Source organism: Coregonus lavaretus, assembly GCF_964263955.1.
Source record: "Coregonus lavaretus genome assembly, chromosome: 12".
Taxonomy (NCBI): domain Eukaryota; kingdom Metazoa; phylum Chordata; class Actinopteri; order Salmoniformes; family Salmonidae; genus Coregonus; species Coregonus lavaretus.
In genome coordinates, this window is record NC_139999.1 from 41,756,967 (window position 1) to 41,777,090 (window position 20,124).

Here is a 20,124-nt window from a genome sequence, read left to right on the forward strand (position 1 = left end):
ACTAAAGCCTTGAGTCTTCTTGGGTATGAAGCTACAAGCTTGGCACACCTGTATTTGGGGAGTTTCTCCCATTCTTCTCTGCAGATCCTCTCAAGCTCTGTCAGGTTGGATGTGGAGCATCGCTGCACAGCTATTTTCAGGTCTCTCCAGAGATGTTTGATCGGGTTCAAGTTCAGGCTCTGGCTGGGCCACTCAAGGACATTCAGAGACTTGTCCCGAAGCCACTCCTGCGTTGTCTTTGATGTGTGCTTAGGGTCGTTGTCCTGTTGGAAGGTGAACCTTCGCCCCAGTCTGATGTCCTGAGCGCTCTGGAGCGGTATTCATCAAGATCTCCCTGTATTTTTCTCTGATCATCTTTCCCTCGATCCTGACTAGTCTCCCAGTCCCTGAAAACATCCCTGCAGCATGATGCTGCCACCATCATGCTTCACCGTAGGGATGGTACCATGTTTCCTCCAGATGTGATGCTTGGCATTCAGGCCAAAGAGTTCAATCTTGGTTTCATCAGACCATAGAATCTTGTTTCTCATGGTCTGAGAGTCCTTTAGGTGCCTTCTGGCAAACTCCAAGCGAGCTGTCATGTGCCTTTTACTGAAGAGTGGCTTCCATCTGGCCACTACCATAAAGGCCTGATTGGTGGAGTAAAGGCCTGATGGTTGTCCTTCTGAAAGGTTCTCCCATATCACAGAGGATACTCTGGAGCTCTGTCAGAGTGATCATTGGGTTCTTGGTCACCTCCCTGACCAAGGCCAATCTCCCCCGATTGCTCAGTTTGGCAGTGCGGCCACCTCTAGGAAGAGTCTTGGTGGTTACAAACGTATTCTATTTAAGACTGATGGAGGCCACTGTGTTCTTGTGGACCTTCAATGCTGCAGAAATGTTTTGGTACCCTTCCCCAGATCTGTGCCTCAACACAATCCTGTCTCGGAGCTCTACGGATAATTACTTCGACCTCATGGCTTGGTTTTTGCTCTGACATGCACTGTCAACTACCTTTCCAAATCATGTTCAATCAATTGAATTTACCACAGATGGACTCCAAAGTTGTAGAAACATCTCAAGGATTATCAATGGAAACAGGATGCACCTGAGCCCTAGGGAGTTGGGGCTAGGGGTCGATGTGGAATCCAGCAAAACTGTGTACTAAGTGACATCACAGCTCAGTGTATGGATGGCTGGGGCAACCTGGGCTTCTAGTTCAACAACCAGGAGAAATGTATTGGCCTAAAATGCAAAGGTTTAAAACAATACAAACAAGATATATACAGTACAAGTCCATATTATGGCAAGAACAGCTCAAATAAGCAAAGAGAAATGACAGTCCATCATTACTTTAAGGTCAGTCAATACGGAACATTTCAAGAACTTTTAAAGCTTCTTCAAGTGCAGTCGCAAAAACCATCAAGCGCTATGATGAAACTGGCTCTCATGAGGACCGCCACAGGAATGGAAGACCCGGGGTTAAAGTTGAAGTCGGAAGTTTACAAACACTTAGGTTGGAGTCATTAAAACTCGTTTTTCAACCACTCCACACATTTATTGTTAACAAACTATAGTTTTGGCAAGTCGGTTAGGACATCTACTTTGTGCATGACACAAGTAATTTTTCCAACAATTGTTTACAGACAGATTATTTCACTTATAATTCATTGTATCACAATTCCAGTTGGTCAGAAGTTTACATATACTAAGTTGACTGTGCCTTTAAACAGCTTGGAAAATTCCAGAAAATGATGTCATGGCTTTAGAAGCTTCTGATAGGCTAATTGACATCATTTGAGTCAATTTGAGGTGTACCTGTGGATGTATTTCAAGGCCTACCTTCAAACTCAGTGCCTCTTTTCTTGACATCATGGGAAAATCAAAAGAAATCAGCCAAATCAGTGGTTGAAAAACTAGTTTTAATGACTGCAACCTTAGTGTATAGAGAGAGAGAGAGAGAGAGAGAGAGAGAGAGAGAGAGAGAGAGAGAGAGAGAGAGAGAGAGAGAGAGAGAGAGAGAGAGAGAGAGAGAGAGAGAGAGAGAGAGAGAGAGAGAGAGAGAGAGAGAGAGAGAGAGAGAGAGAGTGAGAGAGAGTGAGAGAGAGAGAGAGAGAGTGTGTTACCCTGCCCAGCTCTTTATCCTCCAGGGCCAGCACTCCAGTGCTTTCTGTAAACAGTTTCACCTTGACGGCAGGGAGGGGGTGTGTGGTGGTGAAGTCTCCCTGGGTCCCCCAGCTGAAACACAACACACACACACACACACACACACACACTTAAGAAGCATGTAACCTTCACTACATTATTGCATGACACAGCTCTCAAGACATGGATGCATGTCCAACATCTACAGGGCTGTAGCTTTAGGCAAGGATGCAAACAAACACAGACATACAACCTGTGCACAGTCATTTAATTTGGAAGGTGATTTATTTTTTATATTTGCAGACTTTACAGCAAAAGTGATATCAGCCAACATTCTGGAATTGCCTTTAAAAGTCTATCCCTGTGCTCAGGTCATTTGATTGAATCCTAGCCTAAATTAACATCTACCTGGCCCAGAGGTATTGCACAAGATCCACTAAAATCGCCTTCCCTCTTTTCCGTTTATCTCTCTCTCTCTCTCTTTCTCTCTGTCTGTCTGTCTGTCTGTCTGTCTGTCTGTCTGTCTGTCTGTCTGTCTGTCTGTCTGTCTGTCTGTCTGTCTGTCTGTCTGTCTGTCTGTCTGTCTGTCTGTCTGTCTGTCTGTCTGTCTGTCTGTCTGTCTGTCTGTCTGTCTGCGGTTCTTTTTCTCTCATCCTCTTTCCTAAAAGTCGATATATGCGCTCTCAGAAAGAGTGAGAGGTGGTTATTAAAAAAGAACACTTTAAAACCAAAGTGGAAAAGTAAAAAACAATAAACTGGGGCCGTGTAAGCTATGTACTGCTCAGTTATGAGACAGACTGAGAATAGCAGCTGACACTTTATTTGTCATGGCCGTTTCTCCTCCTGCTATGAGCTGCATCTGTGAGTGAAAATGTCTCCCTCCTCCGCCTCACTGACATTCCCACTCAACAACACCAGGGGGAGATAGTGGTGTCTCATCTCACAATGGGAATGTGAATGGAATGTTACTGTTTCACATTGGCCCCTTAGTTCTACTACCTATATTGATCATTTATTTAGTATGATTATATACAATAAGAATGAGAGCATTACTGTATTATATTCAGGGATCAACTAAATGACACCAGATCCTAGATCAGTCAGGACACGTCTCATCCTGTACAAGGAGTACACACAGTGCCTGTGTGCAGTATGTGTGTGTGATGGTGTATGCGATGAATAAGCAGACAGCTAGCTAGCAGCACGAGATGCTTGTCATTTCCAGGAGTGCTGGAGGGGGACTCTCTCCTGCTCCATTGAGATGCCGTGTCCTAATCACTCTACCCGCCTGGCTGCACTGGAGTAGGGCAACACACAGAGACTGCTCTCCCCATCTCTCTACCTCCATCTCTCCTTCGCTCTACTTCCATCTCTCTACCTCCATCTCCCCATCTCTCTACCTCCATCTCCCCATCTCTCTCTCTTTACCCTCTCTCTTTTTCCCTCTCTTTACCCTCTACCTCTCTAGCTTCTATTTCCTCCTCTCTCCCCCGCCTCTCCCCCGCCTCTCCCCCCTCTCTCTCCCCCGCCTCTTCCCCCTCTCTCTCCCCCGCCTCTCCCCCCTCTCTCCCCCATCTCATTCGCTCTCATCTTTCTCCCCCTTTTCTCTACCACTTTGTCTGTCATCCTGTCATTTTGTATTTTCATGCCTGTCCTTCATCTATCTCTCTCCTCTTTCTCCCTCTGTCCCCCTTCTCTCTCTCTACTATTTTTCTCTCATCTCCCTCTCATTATAAAATGGCACCTGAATCAGTGAGAGAGCAAGAGGACGAGTCTCTAAAACAGTTAATAATCACGAGCTGAACATCACATCACAGGAGAGTGGCTGGCATCACAGACACACTGTAACATTACAGACTGCTTCCTTTATAACAGCAGACAGACTCAGGATCCAGTCTGCGAACACCCATTCACATGATAATTCCTTCATCATCATCATCATCATCATCACCACTTTTAACATTCAGGAAGGGTTGACGAAAGGCTGTAACCACAATGAACCTGAACCAACTTAAGGTGTTGAACCCGAAGAGATAGTTTTGATATGTATCTATATGGCAGAGAAAGAGATAGAAGGTTCTTACGTTGGCTTGGAGGCCTCAGCCTGGTCTGTCTGCAGTTTCTCCCCTCCCTCCACCTCCATGGTGCAGTACACGATCCTGTTAGGAGCCAGAGACTTCAGGCCCACCACCTCCATGATCACCACCTGGAGGGAATAAACAGCAGGTCGTGAAACCACGGGTGTATGCGGTAAGGTTCACAATGTAGCAGAAATGTATCAAATATAGAGCTGACATTACTCTGGTCTAGTTTTTTATTTATTTCTTTATTTAACTTTTATTTAACTAGGCAAGTCAGTTAAGAACAAATTCTTATTTATAATGACGGCCTACACCGGCCAAACCTGGACGACGCTGGGCCAATTGTGCGCTGCCCTATGGGAATCCCAATCACGGCCGGTTGTGATACAGCCTGGAATCGAACCAGGGGGTCTGTAGTGACGCCTCAAGCACTGAGATGCAGTGCCTTAAACCGCTGTGCTTCTCGGGAGCCTAGTCTAAACAATATATTTATATCTGAGTGTTCTGTTACGTTGCACCCTCCTGAACAGGCCCAAGCACTCACCCTGTAAAGCCATGAACCATTAACCCCTAACTGTCTATGGTGCCCTATACATGACTACAACACGCTCCGTGACCTTGTTGATCCAAGACATAAACCAACAAAGGTACAGTAAATGCATATAACCTCATAAAAAACCCATTAACTAATACATTTGTCACACCCTGATCTGTTTCACCTGTCTTTGTGATTGTCTCCACCCCCCTCTAGGTGTCGCCCATCTTCCCCATTATCCCCAGTGTATTTATACCTGTGTTCTCTGTTTGTCTGTTGCCAGTTTGTTTTGTTTTGTCAAGCCGACCAGCTGTTTTCCCCTTGCTCCTGTCTTTCTCAAGTTTCCTAGTTTTCCTGGTTTTGACCATTCTGCCTGCCCTGACCCTGACCCTGAGCCTGCCTGACATTCTGTACCTTGTCACACCACCCTGGATTATTGACCTCTGCCTGCCCTGACCCTGAGACTGCCTGCCGTTCTGTACCTTTTGGACTCTGATCTGTATTACTGACCTCTGCCTGCCCTTGACCTTTCGCTTGCCTGCCCCCTGTTTTTGTAATAAACTTTTGTTACTTCGACACTGTCTGCATCTGGGTCTTCTCCTGAAACGTGATACATCACTCTAAAAGTCATTAACCCCCTAAGCTCTATTGGTCAACAACATTTATGGTATGTCTTAAACTAGTGATTCTCAACTGGTGGGTCGTGGCCCAAATTTGGGTCATGGGAGGTTTTGAATGGGTGTATGAATAAAAAATAATGTTGATGAAAAATACTCCAGTCTGAATTACTAAACAACTAAAACCAGGTAGAAAGTGGTAGAAAGTGATTACATAATTTCATCTCTGAATAATTTTTCTTCAATCACACTATTTTCAATATAGATTATCAGCTCTATTTAGTGGATTTGGTAGATTTTGTGGTCTCAAACCAGTGAGCTTTTTACCATTCTCCATCAAGAATATGATCCATTTGTAATTATGGACAATGAAAAATGTTGTTCCCTTGTCATATAATTGCTCCATTCACTCCCAGCATAGCATAAAAAGTACAGTAGTTTTCCAGATTGTATTTTGGCAAAAAGAAAATTGAGATGTGAATATTACTAAGACAACCTGGTTCAATTTGGGTCCTGACCTAAAACCAGTTGAGAACCACTGTCTTAAACTACACTACACCCCGACTGAGAGAAAGATGCTAACATTTAGGCCTAGAACTAGAACTAGAACTCATTATCATTAAAAAGGGAAAGACAATGGGGGCCAAAAACCCCATCACTAAATTCCATGACAGAAGCTACAAATCAGGCCAGCCTCTCCAATCTATAAAGCAGTAGTTTCAGTCCTAGCACCATAATCACTGCATCTGCTCTGCTCCCCACTACAATCAACTGCTGAGACTGGGAGGGAGCAGTATTAATCTGCCCATGCTAAAATTATACTTCCTTCTCCTAAAGTAGCTAAGGGAACAGAAACAGCTCTTCTGCATATACTGAATTCTCTTAGATCATTCATCATAACAGGAGTTATTATGATGAGTAATTAAGTTGCTATGAAATGTTTTATTTTATTTCACTACATTATCCAGGTCTACCTTGTGATCTGTGATTTATAACTAAACAATGGAAGTATACCCCAGTGATTGGGGAGTACTGTAGAGGAGTCATTTAGGCAGATTGTTCTTCCTGAAAGCTTCCATCTATTTTTCTTCTCCTTCTTTATGGCTAGAGGGCCATCTGTTTGCAATCTATACTGGGTTTATATTCAAAAGCGTATCAGAGTAAGAGTGCTGATCTAGGATCAGTTTTATTTTTCATAATTTCATTATTAATCAACTTTATTTTATTTTATGTACTACGCAGAAATTCTGGTGTTTCTACATCAAACTGCTTTTTTATATTTCAGTCTTCTGTGATGTATATAAAGTGTAACATTGTGATGGAAACTCAAAATTGAATACATTTCAACTCTATATCTGACATGGTACAGGTGACTTCTTTTTTTAAACCCATACCATGTGTGTGAGGTGTATACTTTTGCTTCAAAGTAGATTTGTTTAAGACAACCAAGAAGAACTCTGTGTGACCCTGATTTAGCCCACTGCAGTAAAAGGTTAAAGAATGATGTTTAAGCCTTTAAGTACAATTCTTACAAGGTTGATTGGCTGGTAGCTTATTCTTTAGATTTTTGGAGCTGATGGTGAACCATGATGTGCAGGCTTAATCAAAGTGACACTGGATTAGCGCCCTTGCCAGAGTCTTTAGGGTGTCTATAGCTAGGTTTATATCCAATTGGTTACTGATTTTCATGTGAATATTCTTCTTAAAAACAATATGCCATTTCAGAGTTTCCTTTAGGAAAATTTGCACTGGACAACATGACAGGGAAGATTTTTATTTACCGGACATTTGAGAAGTTTTATGGAAATCCACATGCATTCAGATCCAAACTGTCGCATCAATAAACAAGGGATGTTGGCCAAATGAGCCACAATTACATGTCCTTAAAACAGCCTATAACAAATGACAAAAACACTATTCTTTATGTTTCGATGTGTAGCATATGCAAACATTTTATAGACTATTCTTTGGGGGGGGGGGGGGGGGGTGTTAGGCTACTTTAATAACAGAATAATTGTCCACCTCACGGTTCAGCTGTCAGAGATTTTAGCACTAAATGTATCAGGGTATTGCATGCAAAGGCCTATAGGCTTAGGTGTCCACTGTATGACATTCATATTTGAATAAATATATATATATATATATATATATATATATATATATATATATATATATAAAGGAAGAGAAGCTTAGGTATAACCCCAGAGAGATAGAGATATGCCCGTGGCATGCTACGACACCGACATGCATTTCTTTATGTCAGATGGCTACTGCATCTGCTATACAGATATAGACGTACAAAAAGAGGGTAATCTGTTAATTTTCAATCCAAATATGTTGCATAAAGATAAGTATTATATTGTTAGATTATAGGAGTAACTCTGGTAGGTCTGAAACAGTCTTCCTCACCTCAAGTTTAACTGTCGGTGTCAGTTGGAGCGCCGGGGCGCACTGCCTTCATATCATAGACCTGCAGTAGCTAAAGCTTAATAATAGCCACACTATACCAAACCTTCACAAACGTTTCAAAATTTTATTAAGGTAATATCAAAAGTAAGTAAAAACATTGTTTATAGGGAAAATACGAGCAGAAGAGCAAATGTAAAACATGGAAAAAATGCACTACCCTCCCCTGTGTCCCAAAAAACCCACCGAACCCTCCCCAAAGCTAAAAATAAAGTTTGACATCCCTCCCCTATTTAGGACCACCCTCCCTCCAGTAAATTTAGATATGTCCCTAAGCAAACACACCTTGGGACTTTGGCCTGGAATGTATTAATGTGCTAAAATAATCAATAGACCAATGAAAATGCAGATTAGATCTGGTTTTCCAAAGGGCCAGCTGAGATATATATTGCTATATCATCACCACCACCACCACCACAGACATCAATAGATAGTGCTAAAGCATGTCAAGCTCTGTTTTCCTGCAGACAGTGAACATTGAGCCATTGTTAATAAATAGGTTGATAATGTTTATGATGACTCATTCTCTTTATAAAGACCGAGGTAGGTGAAAAGGTCTGTCTGACAGAGAGAACCTCAGGATAATAGGGTGGAGCTCTCTGAGAGGTAATGTTTCTATAGAAAATGTGTATGGTATTAATCTCTATTCAAATGGACTTATGCTTACGGTATTTATATGAGTGTTCTGTTACAATGCACCCTCCTGAACAGGTCCCAGCACTCACCCTGTAAAGCCATGAACCATTAACCCCTAACTGTCTAGGGTGCCCTATACATGACCACAACAGTCTCCTTGACCTTGTTGATCCAAGACCATAAACCAACAGGTAAAAGGTAAATGCATATAACCTCATAAAAAAAACATTAACGAATACATTACTCTAAAAGTAATTATCCCCTAAGCGCTATTGGTCAACAACATTTACAGCATTTCTTAAACCAGTGATTCTCAACTGGTGGGTCACGGCCCAAATTTGGGTCTGGAGGTTTTGAATGGGTCCCGGATTTCTGAGTAAAAAATAAATAAAAATGTGGTAGAAAGTGATTAAATAATTTAATTTAATCTCTGAATGATTTATCACAGTGTTTTCAATATAGAGCTATTAGCAGCGCTATTTAGTGGATTTGGTTGATTTTGTGGTCTCAAACCAGTGAGCTTATTACCATTTTCCATCAAGAATATTATCAATATGGAATTATTAACAATGAAAAATGTTGTTCCCTTGTCATATAAAAAAATTATATGCGAATATTACTAAGACAACCTGGTTCAATTTGGGTCCAGACCCAAAACCAGTTGAGAACCACTATCTTAAACTACACTACACCCCGACTGAGAAAAATATGCTAACATTTAGGCCTACTCAAGCAAACTAGAACTCATTATCATTGAAAAGGAAAAGACAATGGAGGCCAAAAACTCCATCGCTAAATTCCAAATCAGGCCAGCCTCTCCAATCTATAAAGCAGTAGTTTCAGTCCTAGCACTATAATCACTGCATCTGCTCTGCTCCCCACCACAATCAACTGCTGGGACTGGGAGGGAGCAGTATTAATCTGCCCTACAGTAGCTAGGGTAACAGAAACAGCTCTTCTACATATACTGAATTCTCTTAGATCATAATAACTCTTGTTATGATGAATGATGAGTAACGAAGTTGCTATGAAATTTAAAAAGGAGGTTTTAATTTTGTTTCACTACATTATCCAGGTCTACCTTGTGATCTGTGATTTATAACTAAACAATGGAAGTCTACACCAGTGATCGGGGAGTACTGTAGAGGAGTCATTTAGGCAGATTGTTCTTCCTGAAAGCTTCCATCTATTTTTCTTCTCCTTCTTTATGGCTAGAGGGCCATCTGTTTGCAATCTATACTGGGTTTATATTCAAAAGCGTATCAGAGTAAGAGTGCTGATCTAGGATCAGTTTGGCCTTTTAAAGCATAACAAATAAGAGGGAGGATCTGATCCTAGATCATTCCGCACTCCTACTCTGAGACGCTTTGTGAATAGGGGCCCGGGTCTAGAATTATATAAATCTATTGAGAGAGAAGAAAACTATAAGCAAACACACCTTGGGACTTTGGCATGGAATGTATTAATGTGCTAAAATAATCAATAGACCAATGAAAGTGCAGATCAGATCTAGTTTTCCAGATATATATTGCTATATCATCACCACCACCACCACAGACATCAATAGATAGTGCTAAAGCATGTCAAGCTCTGTTTTCCTTGCCCTGCAGACAGTGAACATAGAGCCTTTGTTAATAAATATGTTGATAATGTTTATGATGACTCATTCGCTTTATAAAGACAGAGGCAGGTGAAAAGGTTTGTCTGACAGACAGAATCTCGGGATAAAAAGTGGAGCTCTCTGAGAGGTACTGTTTCTATTGAGAATTTGTATGGTATTAATCTCTATTCAAATGGATTTATGCTTACAGTATGACTTCTTTGTTACTGGGAAAATCACGTTGGAGAAAGGGTAACATTGTATTTAGGATATTCTCTCATAATGCCAAAATGCTGAGGTCTTAACCTTCCTAGACAGGGTTAAGGCTAGAGTCAGGTGAAGGGTCAGGGCTAGGGTTAGTACCTCCATAGTCAAGAAGAGCACCACATCAGACTTGGACAGGGTTAGGGCTAGGGTTAGGGTTCAGATGGATTATGGTCAGGACCAGGGTTAGAAAGGGATAGGGTTCCTACCTCCAGAGTGAAGGAGAGTACCACGTCAGACTTGGACAGTGTGTTCTCGTCCTCCTGACCCATGTCCATGATGGAGGTGTTGTGTCCTTTCTTCAGCTTCTGCAGTTTGAACTCTCCTCCCTTAGACACAGGCATGCTCTCCAGGTTGGCCATCAGCTGGTTCACCGACGCCTTCAGCTCCTCTATGTACATCTGCTCCATCTCCTTCGACACAAACTTCGGGAATTTGCCTCCCTTTGAAGAAGAAAAAATAGAAGGGTTTTACCATAACATAAAAATAACATAAAAGTTTTCTACTATATTTCAAGTCAGCTTTTGTGTCCATGTGGGCTGGTCATCCCGACGGAGCAAGACATTATAATAAGAAAATAAATGAAAATCAAATTCAAATAACTTTTTGTATTGTCAACACTAATGTGAATACATGTCATTCAATAGATTACCAGATATCGCCTTGAGTATATTCATTGTGATGTTAAGCTGTTTCTAGAATAATGAAGCTCTTGGGGAACTCGCATAGTGAAGCCGTTTTGATGCTTACAAACTGTTTATTCAGGTTTCTGTGTGGCTCTGCACAATGTAACCAGTGTGTTGATGTTGTTCTGCTGCAGTGTGTATAGGCTATCAGACTCACCCTGGCAATCTGATCGGCCATCTGGAGACGTCCATCCAGCTCCCGTCTGATCTGGGCAGCCTGCTCATCCAGGTTGTCCAGCTAGAGCAAGGTCAAACACAGGAAGAAATGTTTTTGGGCAAATATTTTTAAATAAACTTTTCCAGGTAATGGCACTCCCAAGTCTGGGTTTAATCAAGCAATGTTTTGACCCCAACTAGGCCTTCTTCAGGAGAACAGGACAGCAACACAGAGGAACGCATCGCACTCACGCCCAACTTTTCTAGAGATTGTTATAGTGTAGAAACTCAAATCCCTGCTCCCCATATTGCTGCCAACTTGCCAAGTTTCCAAATGATCTGTGTAACTTGTCTATTATTTTCCTTCAGTTTGTGCATTTATTTTGAATGCTTACTTTGTGTTTATCATGTGATTTACTGTATGCCGCCTCTCAAAGTTACGCTCGTGCACGCCCGCACTCTAAATCTAGGCATGGATGTGTGCGAATGCTCGAGAGGGGCACAGCCCTTTTTACCGCGGATTCTGTCATTTTGTAAATGTGCTTATTTGTTTGATGAGAACTCTAATATAACATTTACTGGTCTGAATTAGAAAGGCCTTTGTGAATGTGATGATGACTATTAGTCTGGTTTAAATGTTTGTACAGCCTCTGTGTTGGTTGAAAGAGGTTTGAACCAATTAATTGGTTATGTGCCCCCCTGCTTCTTGTGGCAATGATTTTGCCTATGGGGTGTCTCAAGGTATTTCTACCTAGCTGTGCCAGTCAGTGTTCGTGTTCTGACGGGGAGTGTGTCTCAACAGTAGGCCTAAACTACCCTTACCTTGTTTACTACAGCCAAATCCTGTTTTGGATTGAATTTCTTTTGATTTTGATTTCTTTGGAGAAATGTGTTTGTTTCGCTCCGTTTGCCTATTTCTGTCATCATTATTCTTTACTCCAACCACTACCATGACTTTTCTAGGTCTCCTGCCTATCTACCTGCAAGAAATGGACTGCCTTCCTATGACTGCCAGACATGTTTACCCTTTCACCCAGTCCAGCTGAAGGATGGTAAAACACAGCGAATCAGCTCAGAGACCAGTCGGACATCACCTCACCACACGGTAATAATCAATACAATCTGCATTTTGATCCTACAGGGCCTGTATTCATAAAGTGTCTCAGATTAGAAGTACTGATCTAGTATCAGGTCCCCCATCCATGTATTTGTATCCATTATGATCTAAAAGACTAAACTGATCCTAGATCAGCACTTTTTGTAAATACTGGCTATGTCCCAATCATCTCTCCTTTCTGCCATAGTGTGCACTTTTTTCACTGCCCTTCACTGATTTTAATGGAAATAACTGGTATAAGAAATAATGGTGAAAACTCTGATAAGCCCATGCCTCCACCAATCCAATTATTTAAGATGTGGGGAAGTAGTGAACATACACTACTTCAGGAGAAAGGAGAGCTTATTGGGACGCACACGTCGGCCCAGGAGGACATTACCACTGAGCTGGGCAATCAATACATTCTCCATTATGTTCCTACATGACCCCCAAAAGGCTCCTCTAGACAGCCTGGGGTCACGGAGTAAAAGGTCACCGCCCACCTCCCATGTTGATAATTTATCTCCTCTGATCTCAGGATGGGTGATTGGATTCACACTCCGTTAATAAATACTGTGTTGACGACTGACAGAAAGAAGGATATGAGGCTGACTTTAGTTATAGGGCTGGTTTCCTAGACGCTAGTCCTGGACCAAAAAGCTCTTTCAATGGAGAATTTCCATTGATCATGCTTTTTAGTCCTGGACTAGGCAATCTGTGTCTGGGAAACCGGCCCATACTGTACGTTTCTATGTAGGTACAAAGAGCAAATAAATATGGATAGCTATCTATAATTGATAATAAATCTCCCTAATCTCAGGATCAGTCATTGGATTCATGCTGTGTAAATAAATACTAAGAACGTCCTGTACACCAGGGTTGGGGTCAATATCATTTAAATTCAGTCAAAACATAATTTACATCCTGAAATGACTGAATGAAAATGGGATTGACCCTGATGTGTCCTGTGCTGACTTGACTGACAGAAAGAAGCACAAGTGAGGCTCTTTTTCGTGCTATTTTTCTGTGTATGTAGAGTAATATATAAAAATGAATAGCCCTAGAGCACATGTGGCTAAACAGTGTGTGTGTGTGTGTGTGTGTGTGTGTGTGTGTGTGTGTGTTTGGGTGCTTATATTTGTTCTATTTCACAGATGTAAAAGTGTGTATTATACGCATGTGTGAATTGGACATTTGTTTTTTGCATATCCCAACTCCCCCTGAGACACCCTTGGAGTGTGTGAATGTGTGTGTGTGTGTGTGTGTGTGTGTGTGTGTGTGTACATACAGTGCATTCGAAAAGTATTCAGACCCCTTCCCTTTTCCCACAATTTGTTACGTTACAGCCTTATTCTAAAATGGATTAAATAAAAAATGTTCCTCATCAATCTACACACAATACCCCATAATAACAAAGAGAAAAAAAGGTTTTCAGAACCTTATTTAAATATGTATTCAGACCCTTTGCTATGAGACTCGAAATTGATTGATTGGACATGATGGTTGAAAGAATTGTCCATAGAGCTCCGAGACAGGATTGTGTTGAGGCACAGATCTGGGGAAGGGTACCAAACAATGTCTGCAGCATTGAAGGTCCCCAAGAACACAGTGGCCTCCATCATTCTTAAATGGAAGAAGTTTGGAACCACCAAGACTCTTCCTAGAGTTGGCCGCCTGGCCAAACTGAGAAACCGGGGGAGAAGGGCCTTGGTCAGGGAGGTGACCAAGAACCTGATGGTCACGCTAACAGAGCTCCAGAGTTCCTCTGTGGAGATCGGAGAACCTTCCAGAAGGACAACCATCTCTGCAGCACTCCACCAATCAGTTCTTTATGGTAGAGTGGGCAGACGGAAGCCACTCCTCAGTAAAAGGCACATGACAGGCCGCTTGGAGTTTGCCAAAAGGTCCCCAAATGACTCTCAGACCATGAGAAACAAGATTGAACTCTTTGGCCTGAACTCTTTGGCAGGGACTGGGAGACTAGTCAGGATTGAGGGAAAGATGAACGGAACAAAGTACAGAGAGATCCTTGATGAAAACCTGCTCCAGAGCACTCAGGACCTCAGACTGGGGTGAAGATTCACCTTCCAGCATGACAATGACCCTAAGCAAATAAGCCAAGACAACGCAGGAGTGGCTTCAGGACAGGTTTCTGAATGTCCTTGAGTGGCCCAGCCAGAGCCCAGACTTGAACCCGATCGAACATCTCTGGAGAGACCTGAAAATAGCTGTGCAGCAACGCTCCCCATCCAACCTGACAGAGCTTGAGAGGATCTGCAGAAAAGAATGGGAGAAACACGCCAAAAACAGGTGTGCCAAGCTTGTAGCGTCATTTCCAAGAAGACTTGAGGCTGTAATCGCTGCCAAAGGTGCTTCAACAAGGTACTGAGTAAAGGGTCTGAAGTAAATGTGATATTTTTTATACATTTGCAAACATTTCTAAAAACCTGTTTTCACTTTGTCATTATGGGGTATTGTGTGTAGATTGATTAAGATATATATATATATATATATATATATATATATATACACAGTGGGGGGAAAAAGTATTTAGTCAGCCACCAATTGTGCAAGTTCTCACACTTAAAAAGATGAGAGAGGCCTGTAATTTTCATCATAGGTACACGTCAACTATGACAGACAAAATGAGAAAAAAAATTTCCAGAAAATCACATTGTAGGATTTTTTATGAATTTATTTGCAAATTATGGTGGAAAATAAGTATTTGGTCAATAACAAAAGTTTCTCAATTCTTTGTTATATACCCTTTTTTGGCAATGACACAGGTCAAACATTTTTTGTAAGTCTTCACAAGGTTTTCACACACTGTTGCTGGTGTTTTGGCCCATTCCTCCATGGAGATCTCCTCTAGAGCAGTGATGTTTTGGGGCTGTCGCTGGGCAACACAGACTTTCAACTCCCTCCAAAGATTTTCTATGGGGTTGAGATCTGGAGACTGGCTAGGCCACTCCAGGACCTTGAAATGCTTCTTACGAAGCCACTCCTTTGTTGCCCGGGCGGTGTGTTTGGGATCATTGTCATGCTGAAAGACCCAGCCACGTTTCATCTTCAATGCCCTTGCTGATGGAAGGAGGTTTTCACTCAAAATCTCACGATACATGGCCCCATTCATTCTTTCCTTTACAAGGATCAGTCGTCCTGGTCCCTTTGCAGAAAAACAGCCCCAAAGCATGATGTTTCCACCCCCATGCTTCACAGTAGGTATGGTGTTCTTTGGATGCAACTCAGCATTCTTTGTCCTCCAAACACGACGAGTTGAGTTTTTACCAAAAAGTTATATTTTGGTTTCATCTGACCATATGACATTCTCCCAATCCTCTTCTGGATCATCCAAATGCACTCTAGCAAACTTCAGACGGGCCTGGACATGTACTGGCTTAAGCAGTGGGACACGTCTTGCACTGCAGGATTTGAGTCCCTGGCGGCGTAGTGTGTTACTGATGGTAGGCTTTGTTACTTTGGTCCCAGCTCTCTGCAGGTCATTCACTAGGTCCCCCCGTGTGGTTCTGGGATTTTTGCTCACCGTTCTTGTGATCATTTTGACCGCACGGGGTGAGATCTTGCGTGGAGCCCCAGATCGAGGGAGATTATCAGTGGTCTTGTATGTCTTCCATTTCCTAATAATTGCTCACACAGTTGATTTCTTCAAACCAAGCTGCTTACCTATTGCAGATTCAGTCTTCCCAGCCTGGTGCAGGTCTACAATTTTGTTTCTGGTGTCTGTTTGACAGCTCTTTGGTCTTGGCCATAGTGGAGTTTGGAGTGTGACTGTTTGAGGTTGTGGACAGGTGTCTTTTATACTGATAACAAGTTCAAACAGGTGCCATTAATACAGGTAACGAGTGGAGGACAGAGGAGGCTCTTAAAGAAGAAGTTACAGGTCTGTGAGAGCCAGAAATCTTGCTTGTTTGTAGGTGACCAAATACTTATTTTCCACCATAATTTGCAAATAAATTCATTAAAAATCCTACAATGTGATTTTCTGGATTTTTTTTCCTCATTTTGTCTGTCATAGTTGACGTGTACCTATGATGAAAATTACAGGCCTCTCTCATCTTTTTAAGTGGGAGAACTTGCACAATTGGTGGCTGATTAAATACTTTTTTTCCCCACTGTATATATATATATATATTTTCTATTTTAGAATAAGGCTGTAACGTAACAAAATGTGGAAAATGTCAAGGGGTCTGAAACCTTTCCGAAGGTAGTGTGCCTTTGAACGGGGTATGGTAGTAGGTGCCAGGCGCACCGGTTTGAGTGTGTCAAGAACTGCACGCTGATGTGATTTTCACGCTCAACAGTTTCTCGTGTGTATCAAGAATGGTCCACCACACATTGACATTTTAGTCATTTAACAGACGCGCTTCTCCAGAGCGACTTACAGTTAGTAAATGCACACTTTTTTTAATCAATTTTTTTTATACTGGCCCCCCGTGGGAAACGAACCCACATCCCTGCCAGCCAAACCCTCCCCTACCTTGGACCAATTGTGCGCCGCCCATGGGTCTCCCGGTCGCGGCCGGCGCGACAGAGCCTGGACTCGAACCAGGATCTCTAGTGGCACAGCTAGCACTGTGATGCAGTGCCTTAGACCACTGCGCCACACAAAGGACATCCAGCCAACTTGACACAACTGTGGGAAGCTTCGGAGTCAACATGGGCCAGCATCCCTGTGGAATGCGTTCGACACCTTGTAGAGTCAATGCCCCAACAAATTGAGGCTGTTCTGAGGGCAAAAGGGGGTGCAACTCAATATTGTGCAACTCAATATTGTTCTTAATGTTTTGTGCAGTCAGTGTATACCTCTCTAAAGTACAGCTGGAAGCCTGGCATGCCATTCTTCACAGGCGTATTGTGCCACCATAAGCAATTAAGCAATGCTTCCATAGACTGTAAGGAATAATGCCTCCCTATAGGAGCATCTTTCTTGAGACCCAGCTGTAGTGGCTTTAAGGTCCCCTGTAGATTAATGTATTGTGCCGCCATACGTAAGTAAGCAATGACTCCCCATTCCCAAGACGTGCATCTGCCTGTCTGTCTGCCTGCCTGCCTGCCTGCCTGCCTGCCTGCCTGCCTGCCTGCCTGCCTGCCTGCTGCATGCCCCCCTCCATCATAGCTGTGTTTGTGTGTGTGTGTGCGTGTGTGTGTGTGTTGTAGCATTGTGACATGTCTACCCTCCACTCTGCCCACACACTCCCCCAGATCCCGCAGTAACATGATGGCTTAGCCAGGTTTGCCCTGTACAACAGTCACTTCCAGTCCTGTCACACATGCAGTACACTTACACCATAGGGAGGGACAGAGCTGCTAGCTACTACACACTGCTGCCTCCACTCTACTTACAGAGAACATGTGCAAAAGGCATAGAGGTTGATCTCTCTCTATTTGTGAAGACAAATAGGCTAAACGAGCCCTGTTGATAAAACAGGTGGCTTTATGGCAGTGCCATGTTACTGTTACCATGGTGGGTTGTAATGGCGTGTTATGCTGCTGAGCGGTTGTGTTGTGGCAAACCCCAGCTCTGCAATGTAACCGCTATAGAATGAAGGGAGGAAAATGGCTGCATGCAACCTCAAGAGAGGAATGTTGTTATAACTAGTGTGTGTGTGTTTGTGCTTGTGTGCGTGCCTGCCTGCATATGTGCATGTGTGTGCAACCACAGGAGAGGGGAATGGTGTTGTAACTAGATTTAGATTACAGAGGCCATGGGCTAACTGAATCACTCAAGCATGACGTCAGGTAGGCTCACAACAACCTGATCACATGACCCAGGTATCCAAGGCTCCTAACGGACGCTGACGGTGGTGGTGACTAAGGCGTGGAATTGCCTTGGACTGAAACAGTGATTAAAACCCATAGAAATAGAATTGCTAGAATGAAAATTCCTGATCGAGTCAATGGGTCTGTAATTCTGTTTCTATGAGTAAACCTTCTGTTTGTTCATGCAGCTGTTAGATTAGCTTGAACTGACTGACTGCTGTCACGCTCTGGCTCCGGGACTCTGTAATTTGAGCCAGGGTGTGTTCATTCATTGGGTGTATTTCTATGTTTGTATTTCTGTTGGGTTCATTTCTATGTTTGGTCAATGTCTCCCAATCGGAGGTAACGAGTGTCAGCTGTCGGCTCGTTATCTCTGATTGGGAGCCATATTTAATCTGTATGTTTTCCTGTGGGTGTGGTGGGTTTTTGTTCCGTTTCGGTATGTTTAACCGTTGGACTTCACGAGTCGTGTTTTGGTTTGTTCGTTACTTTAATTAAAATAAAGTCATGTTTGTATCACACGCTGCGCCTTGGTCCGCTTCCTGTAACGACGATCGTGACAGAAAAACCCACCAAGATGGGACCAAGCAGCGTGTCCAGGAGCCATCGCCAGGGAGATCCCTCATTGATCTCCTTCGCCTCCTGGACTGGGTCAAGCCGAGTGAGGAAGAGAGGGGCTTGACATTATGGCAGAAGGGCGAGAAGCTGGCGAGGGACATGGAGAGCTGGGCCACGGGTAGGAGAGACGCCCCGAAAATTTTTAGGGGGGGGCTCACGACGGCGGACCAGCAGGAGGCTGCGATAGAGCGGCCCAGTGGGTTGCCGGAGAAGGCCGCCGGGTTACGGGGGCCACTGGTCGAAGAGGGGATGGAGGATGTAGAGGCACGGCGAGAGGTACTGGGGTGTGTTACCAGTCCGGTCCGGCCCATTCCAGATCCCGAGGTAGAGCCAGTGGTGTGTGTCCCCAGTACGGTCCGGCCTGTTCCAGCCCCTCGCACCAAGTGTACGGTGCGCGTCGCCAGCCCAGCCCGGCCTGTCCCTGCTCCCCGCATCAAGTCTGTGGTGCGTCTCGTCAGCCCGGCTCTGCCCGTTCCTGCTCCCCGCACCAGGTCTGTGGTGCGCTTCGTCAGCCCGGTTCTGCCCGTTCCTGCTCCCCGCACCAGGTCTGTGGTGCGCTTCGTCAGCCCGGCTCTGCCCGTTCCTGCTCCCCGCACCAGGTCTGTGGTGCGCTTCGTCAGCCCTGTCCGGCCCAGTCCTGCTCCCCGCACCAAGTCTGTGGTGCGTGTCGTCAGCCCTGTCCGGCCCGTTCCTGCTCCCAGCACCAAGTCTGTGGTGCGTTTCGTCAGCCCTGTCCGGCCCGGTTCCGCTCTCCGCACCAAGTCAGGGGTGCGCTTCGTCAGCCCGGTCCGGCCCATTCCTGCTCCCCGCGCCAAGGCAGTGGTGCGCGTCGTCAGCCTGGTAAGGCCCGTTCGTCCTCCACGCACCAAGCCAGAGGCGCGTGTCGTCAGTCCGGCTCCGGCCAGCGGGGCTAGACAGGACCAGGGGTACTTTGGGGGGTGGGAGAGGAGGTGGGGATCAAGGCCAGAGCCAGAGCCACCGCCGAGGAGGTATGCCCACCCAGCCCTCCCTTGTTTAGCCCATATTGAGGCGCGGTCGCAGTCCGCACCTTTAGGGGGGGGTACTGTCACGCTCTGGCTCCGGGACTCTGTAATTTGAGCCAGGGTGTGTTCATTCATTGGGTGTATTTCTATGTTTGTATTTCTGTTGGGTTCATTTCTATGTTTGGTCAATGACTCCCAATCGGAGGTAACGAGTGTCAGCTGTCGGCTCGTTATCTCTGATTGGGAGCCATATTTAATCTGTATGTTTTCCTGTGGGTGTGGTGGGTTTTTGTTCCGTTTCGGTATGTTTAACCGTTGGACTTCACAAGTCGTGTTTTGGTTTGTTCGTTACTTTAATTAAAATAAAGTCATGTTTGTATCACACGCTGCGCCTTGGTCCGCTTCCTGTAACGACGATCGTGACAACTGCATACCTGAATAAACACATTCAAAAGAGCATTTATTTTATTTTTTGTATCAC

At 44.0% G+C, this 20,124-nt stretch overlaps 1 protein-coding gene across 1 annotated transcript in view; it reads right to left on the bottom strand.

Moving 5' to 3' along the window:
• The window catches only part of LOC311138690 (calcium-dependent secretion activator 1-like), a 160,290-nt gene that overhangs the window by 38,416 nt on the left and 101,750 nt on the right, over positions 1-20,124 (bottom strand). Inside the window, exons 4-7 of the mRNA XM_084173478.1 lie at positions 11,167-11,247; positions 10,533-10,766; positions 4,209-4,330; positions 2,106-2,217 (exon numbers count right to left, since the gene is read on the bottom strand). Coding sequence (XP_084029604.1) covers positions 2,106-2,217; positions 4,209-4,330; positions 10,533-10,766; positions 11,167-11,247 — 549 coding nt within the window. The remainder of the gene's footprint in view (positions 1-2,105; positions 2,218-4,208; positions 4,331-10,532; positions 10,767-11,166; positions 11,248-20,124) is intronic.